Genomic DNA, 11363 nt, shown 5'->3' with positions numbered 1-11363 from the left:
CTCGTCTGCCCTCCACCCCCGGGCCCTGGGGCCCGAGAGGGACGTGGCTCTGTACCGCCAGGCTGTACCCAGGGAGTATAGGGATTACCTAGAGTACAGAGAGCCACAGACCCAGCCACAGACCCAGCCACAGACCCAGCCACAGACCCGTGAGCTCAGGCAGCCAGCCTACCACGGGGAAGGTATAGTATCTACACGAACATAGACTCTACTCTCACAATCTAACCGGTTATGCGTGGTCACCCGTCTGTGTGTAATTCTGTCCATCCGTCCATCTGTATGTTCTCTCTTCTCCCACAGTGCTGAAACCAGGTGATGTTGACATTGAGTTGGAGCGACTGGACCCGATTCATCAAAGTCCCATGGCCCCTGACCCAGCTCTCCCAGAGAGAGAGAGGGAGACAGAGATAGGAGGAGGAGGAGGAGAATCCCAGGTGGTGGCCCCCAGGCCCCTCAGCCCGTCCAAGCTGCAGCCAGTGGTGGCTCCAGAGAGCCCAGATGTCCCTGACATGGAAGAACTGTTCCGGATCCGCTCTGAGATCCCCCGGGCTCTGAAGAGACGCGGCTCTGTGACCCCTATCTCCAAACTTAACCCAAACCCTGAACCAGGGTCACAAGGTTAGGAAATGACTTCTAATATACAATTACTTTGCATAAGAATTTGACCCAAAAGGGGACCAGCGATGTGAGTGACAATGACGGAGTGAATGGTTCGCAACAAAGAAAGTTCACTATCAAACTGTTTTACTCTCATTCTATTAAATTTGTCCTTTTTTATTATTTTTTTTTTTTTCTCCCCTTTTCTCCCCAATTTTCGTGGTATCCAATCGCTAGTAATTACTATCTTGTCTCATCGCTACAACTCCCGTACGGGCTCGGGAGAGACGAAGGTCGAAAGCCACGCGTCCTCCGAAGCACAACCCAACCAAGCCGCACTGCTTCTTAACACAGCGCGCCTCCAACCCGGGAAGCCAGCCGCACCAATGTGTCGGAGGAAACACCATGCACCTGGCCCCCTTGGTTAGCGCGCACTGCGCCCGGCCCGCCACAGGAGTCGCTGGGGCGCGATGAGACAAGGATATCCCTACCGGCCAAACCCTCCCTAACCCGGACGACGCTAGGCCAGTTGTGCGTCGCCCCACGGACCTCCCGGTCGCGGCCGGCTGCGACAGAGCCTGGGCGCGAACCCAGAGACTCTGGAGGCATCATTCTATTAATTAAAGTTGTATGTATCTACAGCCTCCCCGACTGATCACGTTATCAATACTCACCCTGTAGAATCTTCTGCTGATCACGTTATCAATACTCACCCTGTAGAATCTCCTGCTGATCACGTTAACAATACTCACCCTGTAGAATCTCCTGCTGATCACGTTATCAATACTCACCCTGTAGAATCTCCTGCTGATCACGTTATCAATACTCACCCTGTAGAATCTTCTGCTGATCACGTTATCAATACTCATCCTGTAGAATCTTCTGATCACGTTATCAATACTCACCCTGTAGAATCTTCTGCTGATCACGTTATCAATACTCATCCTGTAGAATCTTCTGATCACGTTATCAATACTCACCCTGTAGAATCTCCTGCTGATCACGTTATCAATACTCACCCTGTAGAATCTCCTGCTGATCACGTTATCAATACTCACCCTGTAGAATCTCCTGCTGATCACGTTATCAATACTCACCCTGTAGAATCTCCTGCTGATCACGTTATCAATACTCACCCTGTAGAATCTTCTGCTGATCACGTTATCAATACTCACCCTGTAGAATCTCCTGCTGATCACGTTATCAATACTCACCCTGTAGAATCTCCTGCTGATCACGTTATCAATACTCACCCTGTAGAATCTTCTGCTGATCACGTTATCAATACTCACCCTGTAGAATCTCCTGCTGATCACGTTATCAATACTCACCCTGTAGAATCTCCTGCTGATCACGTTATCAATACTCACCCTGTAGAATCTCCTGCTGATCACGTTATCAATACTCACCCTGTAGAATCTCCTGCTGATCACGTTATCAATACTCACCCTGTAGAATCTCCTGCTGATCACGTTATCAATACTCACCCTGTAGAATCTCCTGCTGATCACGTTATCAATACTCACCCTGTAGAATCTTCTGCTGATCACGTTATCAATACTCACCCTGTAGAATCTCCTGCTGATCACGTTATCAATACTCACCCTGTAGAATCTTCTGCTGATCACGTTATCAATACTCACCCTGTAGAATCTCCTGCTGATCACGTTATCAATACTCACCCTGTAGAATCTCCTGCTGATCACGTTATCAATACTCACCCTGTAGAATCTCCTGCTGATCACGTTATCAATACTCACCCTGTAGAATCTTCTGCTGATCACGTTATCAATACTCACCCTGTAGAATCTCCTGCTGATCACGTTATCAATACTCACCCTGTAGAATCTCCTGCTGATCACGTTATCAATACTCACCCTGTAGAATCTTCTGCTGATCACGTTATCAATACTCACCCTGTAGAATCTCCTGCTGATCACGTTATCAATACTCACCCTGTAGAATCTCCTGCTGATCACGTTATCAATACTCACCCTGTAGAATCTCCTGCTGATCACGTTATCAATACTCACCCTGTAGAATCTCCTGCTGATCACGTTATCAATACTCACCCTGTAGAATCTCCTGCTGATCACGTTATCAATACTCACCCTGTAGAATCTCCTGCTGATCACGTTATCAATACTCACCCTGTAGAATCTCCTGCTGATCACGTTATCAATACTCACCCTGTAGAATCTTCTGCTGATCACGTTATCAATACTCACCCTGTAGAATCTCCTGCTGATCACGTTATCAATACTCACCCTGTAGAATCTTCTGCTGATCACGTTATCAATACTCACCCTGTAGAATCTCCTGCTGATCACGTTATCAATACTCACCCTGTAGAATCTCCTGCTGATCACGTTATCAATACTCACCCTGTAGAATCTCCTGCTGATCACGTTATCAATACTCACCCTGTAGAATCTTCTGCTGATCACGTTATCAATACTCACCCTGTAGAATCTCCTGCTGATCACGTTATCAATACTCACCCTGTAGAATCTTCTGCTGATCACGTTATCAATACTCACCCTGTAGAATCTCCTGCTGATCACGTTATCAATGCCGCGCTGGTCTTATGCATTTGTTTAATTTTCGAATGCGTCTACATGTGTGTGCACGATGTTGTGGTAACCTTGTGACCCTTGACCCTAGTCCCTGGCCAGCCCCAGAAGAAGCCAGCCAACCTGCAGCCGGATCACAATCGGAAACAGTACAAACAGATCATGAATAAACTTTTCCGGCGGAAGGGGTTGACGGGCCAGCAAGGGGGGGAGATGAGGAGTGACTACAGCTCATCCTCAGACGGAGAAGGGGACAGCTTTACATCCCTCTCCCCTGTCACTAACCCGGTCCCTGACCCTGAACCTGCCTCGCCAGAGTACAGGGTATGACAGGACACGTTTCTTCTCTTTGCTTTCTGTTGTCGTGACTATGTTACAGTGACGTGTGTCAAGATGTTTTAAATGTACAGTACCAGTCAGAACTATTGGACATACCTACTCAATTCCAGGGTTTTATTTTCTTTATTTTTACTATTTTCTACATTGTAGAATAATAGTGAAGACATCAAAACTATTAAATAACACATATGGAATCATGTAGTAACCCGAAAAGTTTGAAACAAATCAAAATATATGTTATATTTTAGATTCTTCAAAGTAGCCACCCTTTTACCTTGATGACAGCTTTGCACACTCTTGGCATTCTCTCAACCAACTTTCCAACCGTCTTGAAGGAGTTCCCACATATGCTGAGCACGTGTTGGCTGCTTTTCCTTCACTCTGCGGTCCAACTCATCCCAAGCCATCTCAATTGGGTTGAGGTCATGACAGTGTCACCAGCAAAGCACCATCACACCTCCTCTTCCATGCTTCACGGTGGGAACCACACATGCAGAGATCATCCGTTCACCTACTCTTTAAAAAAAAAAATAATAATAATATTTTTTTTATTTAACCTTTATTTAACCAGGTAGGCCAGTTGAGAACAAGTTCTCATTTACAACTGCGACCTGGCCAAGATAGAGCAAAGCAGTGCGACACGAACAACAACACAGAGTTACACATGGAATAAACAAACATACAGTCAATAATACAGTAGAACAAATATATATACAGTGAGTGCAAATGAGGTAAGAAAAGGGAGGTAAGGCAATAAATAGGTCATGGTGGCGAAGTAATTACAATGTAGCAATTAAACACTGGAATGGTAGGATGTGCAGAAGATGAATGTGCAAGTTGAGATACTGGGGTGCAAAGGAGCAAGATAAATAAATAAATACAGTATGGGGATGAGGTAGTTGGATGGGTTATTTACAGATGAGCTATTTACAGATGAGCTATGTACATGCTTTGTTGCGAAATAGGAAGCCGATTCTAGACTTAATTTTTGATTGGAGATGCTTGATGTGAGTCTGGAAGGAGAGTTTACAGTCTAACCAGATACCTAGAATATGTGGACAACTACAAATACCTAAGTCAGAGCCGTCCAGAGTAGTGATGCTGGACGGGCGGGCAGGTGCGGGCAGCGATCGGTTGAAGAGCAGGCATTTAGTATTACTTGTATTTAAGAGCAGTTGGAGGCCATGGAAGGAGAGTTGACATTGAAGCTCGCCTGGAGGGTTGTTAACACAGTGTCCAAAGAAGGGCCAGAAGTATACAGAATGGTGTCGTCTGCGTAGAGGTGGATCAGAGAATCACCAGCAACGAGAGCAACATCTGCGTCTCACAAAGACACGGCGGTTGGAACCAAAAATCTCAAATTTGGACTCATCAGACCAAAGGACAGATTTCCACCGGTTTAATGTCCATTGATCGTGTTTCTTGGCCCAAGCAAGTCTCTTCTTCTTATTGGTGTCCTTTAATAGTGGTTTCTTTGCAGCAATTCGACCATGACGGCCTGATTCACACAGTCTCCTCTGAACAGTTGATGTTGAGATGTGTCTGTTACTTGAACTCTGTGAAGCATTTATTTGGGTTGGAATTTCTGAGGCTTGTAACTCTAATGAACTTATCCTCTTCAGCAGAGGTAACTCTGGGTCATCTTTTCCTGTGGCGGTCCTCATGAGAGCCAGTTTCATCATAGCGCTTGATGGTTTTTGCGACTGCACTTGAAGAAACGGTCAAAGTTCTTGAAATGTTCCACATTGACTGACCTTCATGTGTTAAATTAATGATGGACTGTCTAATCTCTTTGCTTAATTGAGATGTTCTTGCCATAATATGTACTTGGTGTTTTACCAAGTAGGGCTAACTTCGGTATACCACCCATCCCTTGTCACAACACAACTGATTGGCTCAAACACATTAAGAAGGAAAGAAATTCCACAAATTAACTTTTAACAAGGCACACCTGTTAATTGAAATGCATTCCAGATGACTACCTCGTGAAGCTGGTTGAGAGAATGCCAAAAGTGTGCAAAGCTTTCATCAATGCAAAGGATGGCAACTTTGAAGAATCTCAAATATAAATATAAAATATATTTTGATTTGTTTAACACTTCTTTATGGTTACTACATGATTCCATGTGTGTTATTTCATAGTTTTGATGTCTTCACTATTATACTACAATGTAGAAAATAGTACAATTTATTAAAAATTTTTACTTGAATGAGTAGATGTGTCCAAACTTTTGGCTGGTACTCTAGATGTTGCTTGATTCCATGTATGAAACAGTCCCATTGTCAGTGAACTGATCCAGTTAGTGGAAGGTTTTCACTAATAATAGTCACATGCATTTTAAACAAAGACTTCTTGGGCATGTCTCTCCATCTCGATGTTACTACGTCTGTATCTAATAAGGGAAAAGTTAAGGTATTAAGTTGTGGTACTCTTCCATCTTCCCAGGGGTACAATTCCATCCTGCGTCGGGCCAGTCGGGAACGAGGGGATTCTGGTCAGAGGGCTCGGCTCAGCCCTCTGGTTCTACTGCTGGACGGGTCACTGGTGGGGGAACTGGACACTGTTCAGAGGGCCGTGCAGGAGGTAGGGGGAACTGGACACTGTTCAGAGGGCCGTGCAGGAGGTAGGGGGAACTGGACACTGTTCAGAGGGCCGTGCAGGAGGTAGGGGGAACTGGACACTGTTCAGAGGGCCGTGCAGGAGGTAGGGGAAACTGGACACTGTTCAGAGGGCCGTGCAGGAGGTGGGGGGAACTGGACACTGTTCAGAGGGCCGTGCAGGAGGTAGGGGGGATGGGTGCAGGAGGTGAGGGGGATTGGTGCAGGAGGTGAGGGGGATGGGTGCAGGAGGCGAGGGGGATGGGTGCAGGAGGCGAGGGGGATGGGTGCAGGAGGCGAGGGGGATGGGTGCAGGAGGTGAGGAGGATGGGTGCAGGAGGTAGGGGGGTTGGGTGCAGGAGGTGAGGAGGATGGGTACAGGAGGTGAGGAGGATGGGTGCAGGAGGTAGAGGAGGATGGGTGCAGGAGGTAGAGGAGGATGGGTGCAGGAGGTAGAGGAGGATGGGTGCAGGAGGTGAGGGGGGTTGGTTGCAGGAGGTGAGGGGGATGGGTGCAGGAGGTGAGGGGGGTTGGTTGCAGGAGGTGAGGGGGGTTGGTTGCAGGAGGTGAGGGGGGTTGGTTGCAGGAGGTGAGGGGGGTTGGTTGCAGGAGGTGAGGGGGGTTGGTTGCAGGAGGTGAGGGGGATGGGTGCAGGAGGTGAGGAGGTTGGGTACAGGAGGTGAGGAGGATGGGTGCAGGAGGTAGGGTCTGTTGTGGACCCAAATAAAGCATTCAGTGTGTGTTGACAGCAAGCATGAGGTTCACCCCTGCGTGGTCTGTGACCTGTAGATGAGTGACCCGAGCCAGCCGAACGACGAGGGCATCACAGCCCTCCATAACGCCATCTGTGGAGGTCACTACAGCGTGGTGGACTTCCTGGTTCGTATAGGAGCCAACGTCTCCGCCCCAGACAGCCACGGATGGTAACTTCATTATCGTCTGCCCTTTTAACTGGCTTATGTCCCTGTTAGCTTCCTTCTTCTACATAATAATGGCACGCTGCTGGCCATTATTCCTTATGGCCAGCAGCATGCCACCCTGCATCCCACTTTCTGACATTGCCCTGTGTTGGGTGCTGTCTTTCGGATGGGACGTTAAACGGGTGTCCTGACTCTCTGTTGTCACTAAAGATCACATGGCACTTATCGTAAGAGTAGAGGTGTTAACCCCGGTGTCCTGGATAAATTCCCAATCTGGCCCTCATACCATCATGGTCACATAATCATCCCCAGCTTACAATGGGCTCATTCCCCCCCCCCCCCCCCCCCCCCTCTCCCCTGTAACTATTCCACAGGTCGTTGCTGTAAATGTCAACTTACCTGGTAAAATAAGGGTTACATTCATTTTTTTTAAGAAAGAAAAAAGTACATTCTAGTCCCGAATACTTCCCCTCCCTTATAACGGGCTCTTTCATTGACCAGTCCTATTTTCCTTTACTGTCCCCTCCCTCTGTTGCTGTCCCTGTTTTGGGTCATATTGTGTCATTATGCGTTGTGTTTAGTCAGATCGGGTTGTTTTGTTCACATAGTGTTGTTGTTGTTGTTGTTGTTTGTTCTGTACCAGGACCCCCCTCCACTGTGCAGCATCCTGTAATGACCTTCCTCTCTGTCAGTTCCTGGTGAGGAACGGAGCAGCTGTCATGGCGGTGACGGAGAGTGATGAGGCCACAGCCTCTCAGAAGTGTGACCCGTACGCTATGGGCTTCGAGGAGTGTGAGAGCTTCCTCAGGGGTAGGAGGAACTAGACAGGGGTGCCCTCTTTCTCCATAACTATTTTTAGGAGTGGGGCAGTCCCACATCTGTTATTGAACAGAAACAGTCGAGGACCACAGGAAAGATAAGAGGACATCGAGTCAACGAGCAGTGGTCTGGATTCTAACCCATGCTGCCTCTGGCTTACATGACTGCCGGGGTCATCCGCTCTAACCACTAAACCACATAGACCACTTTATCCAGAACTATTTGCACTCTGTGTCGAAACCTTTTCTGAAAGTGTTAGAAAAATCGTTGGTCGTGTGTGTGTGTGTATGTGTGTGTGTGTGTGTGTTGTCAGGTGTGGAGGAGGCGATGGGTGTGGAGAACAGTGGGGTGCTGTATGCCCTGTGGGAGTACCCTTCCCAGGAGGCAGACGAGCTGGGCTTCAGAGAGGGGGACATGGTGACTATCCTCCAGAAGCCGGATGGGGTAGATTGGTGGTGGGCATCACTTTGTGGCCGAGAGGGATTCATACCTAACAACTACTTTGGGGTAAGAGACAATAAGTTTAGATTCATTTGATTAGTTGTCTCCTCCCTTATCAATCAGTAAAGGTCTGACTGTTCCCCTTCAGGGACAAATTCCAGGATGACTTTCACATATCCTGAATTTAAAAAATCTATTTACTTGGTGGCAAGGCAGTTTCCTGGTCCTGAGATCCCACAGGGTCGCACATATTTGTTCTAGCCCAGTACTAAAACAGTTTCTGGTTAGTTTCTGTTCAGAACTCAATTTTCATTAGTCCAGCGCCAACAAATAATTGTTAGGTTCTGTTCTGAACTCAATGTTGACTTTCCTTTCTTTGGACTTTCCTTCTCTCTCTCTGTCTCTCTCTCTCTCTGTCTCTCTCTCTCTCTCTCTCTCTCTCTCTCTGTCTCTTTCTTTCTCTCTCTCTTTCTTTCTCTTCAAATTTCCTTTTCTTCGGTCAGCTGTTCCCTAAAGTTCGTCCTAAGTCCCTCTGCTAGACTCCTCGACCCAATCAGCCCTCGCCCCACCGAATGGCTGGAACAGGAACTGGAGCAGAAAACTATTGTTGAAGACCTGGGAGGAGAAACCACATTACGCAGTATAACCTTTGTTCCTTTGTCCTGCCTGATTTCACTAAGAAGTGAAGTAGTATAACAGGACATGAGTCACTATAGTGAGACATAGGGCAGGTACTAGACGGGAGTGTCAGTGATGTTATTACTGGATTATACTTTGTCAATGGTCTCAATGTGTCACTATCATTTATGAGTCTGATTTTATTGGTATATAAAACCTCTCTGTCTCTCTCTCTCTCTGTCTCTCTGTCTCTGTCTATCTCTGTCTCTCTGTCTCTGTCTCTCTCTCTGTCTCTCTGTCTCTCTCTCTGTCTCTCTCTCTCTGTCTCTGTCTCTCTCTCTCTCTCTCTCTGTCTCTCTCTGTCTCTGTCTCTGTCTCTCTCTGTCTCTCTCTCTCTCTGTCTCTCTCTCTGTCTCTTTCTCTTTCTTCAAATGCTTCTTTAAGTAAATGTCATTGCTAGGCTACTAATGTTGTTATTGTTCTATGTAACGTTGATATATATTGCAGTTTTTAATTTTGTCAACAATATCTATGACGAAAAGTACTCAAGGACCTCTTTTTCCCCTTTTTTTTCTCTGACTAAAACTATGGCGATAACGAGATGAGACGCCCTGGGGGGGGGAAAACAAAACACAAGTATTACAAATTACTTCTCATTTTAGTTGACGAAAATGTAACTAGACTTCCACGTAAGACTAACGGACATTTGAACATAAAGCTCCTTTTCATCTGTTTTGTCCAATCCTATGCATTGCGTGCAGAATATTTCATGCAATCCTCTCATTGGAAGAAGGAACATCTTTCAGTTACGCGATCTGATTGAGCTGATCTGCGCGGCCTCTCAGGCGGTCTCTTCAGTCACGCTTCAATCTTTTGAAGTGATGTGAAGCAGGGACGCTTCACTTGTAACGAACCGCCACTAGAAACAATCACGTTTTACTCTCTCTCTTACGTTCGTGTCGGCATAGCCGCGAGAACTTCACAACCCTAGCGTTGCAAGCTCCATGAGCCACACCGTCACAAACCACTTGCTGTCTCAATGTACTCAATTACTATATTGTACATTGTTTGTTTTTTTCACTTCACGGTGATGGTAAGTCTAACAGGTACAAACCGGTTCTGATTTTTGCAACAACAACAAAAAAAGGTACTTGTATAATTAACAACAGTATCTTGCAGGATTCAAATGTTGGAAGGGTAAGAGTTGTTGCCCTGCCCCCTTTCTCTGTGATGTCATCTCTAATGGAATCCAGAAAGAACTAAACCCTGTCCTCTTTCTCTGTGATGTCATCTCTAATGGAATCCAGAAAGAACTAAACCCTGTCCCCTTTCTCTGTGATGTCATCTCTAATGGAATCCAGAAAGAACTAAACCCTGTCCTCTTTCTCTGTGATGTCATCTCTAATGGAATCCAGAAAGAACTAAACCCTGTCCCCTTACTCTGTGATGTCATCTCTAATGGAATCCAGAAAGAACTAAACCCTGTCCCCTTTCTCTGTGATGTCATCTCTAATGGAATCCAGAAAGAACTAAACCCTGTCCCCTTTCTCTGTGATGTCATCTCTAATGGAATCCAGAAAGAACTAAACCCTGTCCTCTTTCTCTGTGATGTCATCTCTAATGGAATCCAGAAAGAACTAAACCCTGTCCCCTTTCTCTGTGATGTAATCTCTAATGGAATCCAGAAAGAACTAAACCCTGTCCCCTTTCTCTGTGATGTCATCTCTAATGGAATCCAGAAAGAACTAAACCCTGTCCTCTTTCTCTGTGATGTCATCTCTAATGGAATCCAGAAAGAACTAAACCCTGTCCCCTTTCTCTGTGATGTCATCTCTAATGGAATCCAGAAAGAACTAAACCCTGTCCCCTTTCTCTGTGATGTCATCTCTAATGGAATCCAGAAAGAACTAAACCCTGTCCCCTTTCTCTGTGATGTCATCTCTAATGGAATCCAGAAAGAACTAAACCCTGTCCTCTTTCTCTGTGATGTCATCTCTAATGGAATCCAGAAAGAACTAAACCCTGTCCCCTTTCTCTGTGATGTAATCTCTAATGGAATCCAGAAAGAACTAAACCCTGTCCCCTTTCTCTGTGATGTCATCTCTAATGGAATCCAGAAAGAACTAAACCCTGTCCCCTTTCTCTGTGATGTCATCTCTAATGGAATCCAGAAAGAACTAAACCCTGTCCTCTTTCTCTGTGATGTCATCTCTAATGGAATCCAGAAAGAACTAAACCCTGTCCCCTTTCTCTGTGATGTCATCTCTAATGGAATCCAGAAAGAACTAAACCCTGTCCCCTTTCTCTGTGATGTCATCTCTAATGGAATCCAGAAAGAACTAAACCCTGTCCCCTTTCTCTGTGATGTCATCTCTAATGGAATCCAGAAAGAACTAAACCCTGTCCTCTTTCTCTGTGATGTCATCTCTAATGGAATCCAGAAAGAACTAAACCCTGT

The 11363-nt window shown here is 46.1% G+C and overlaps 1 protein-coding gene across 3 annotated transcripts in view; it reads left to right on the top strand.

Moving 5' to 3' along the window:
- The window catches only part of ppp1r13l (protein phosphatase 1, regulatory subunit 13 like), a 75901-nt gene extending 66828 nt beyond the window's left edge, over positions 1 to 9073 (top strand). For 2 of the 3 annotated variants that reach the window (XM_038973882.1, XM_038973883.1), the window contains exons 7-14: positions 1 to 182; positions 301 to 618; positions 3262 to 3494; positions 5956 to 6093; positions 6897 to 7030; positions 7671 to 7837; positions 8160 to 8353; positions 8791 to 9073. The exon at positions 1 to 182 is cut by the window's left edge and continues 218 nt beyond it. In XM_038973882.1, coding sequence (XP_038829810.1) covers positions 1 to 182; positions 301 to 618; positions 3262 to 3494; positions 5956 to 6093; positions 6897 to 7030; positions 7671 to 7837; positions 8160 to 8353; positions 8791 to 8826 — 1402 coding nt within the window. In that variant the 3' untranslated portion in view covers positions 8827 to 9073. Of the gene's footprint in view, positions 183 to 300; positions 619 to 3261; positions 3495 to 5955; positions 6094 to 6896; positions 7031 to 7670; positions 7838 to 8159; positions 8354 to 8790 lie in introns of those variants that run through there. The other variant, XM_038973884.1, reaches the window with a different exon arrangement.
- Positions 9074 to 11363: the final 2290 nt, after the last annotated feature.

Source organism: Salvelinus namaycush, chromosome 34, assembly GCF_016432855.1.
Source record: "Salvelinus namaycush isolate Seneca chromosome 34, SaNama_1.0, whole genome shotgun sequence".
Lineage (NCBI taxonomy): Eukaryota > Metazoa > Chordata > Actinopteri > Salmoniformes > Salmonidae > Salvelinus > Salvelinus namaycush.
This window is presented reverse-complemented; position numbering and strand designations above follow the sequence as displayed.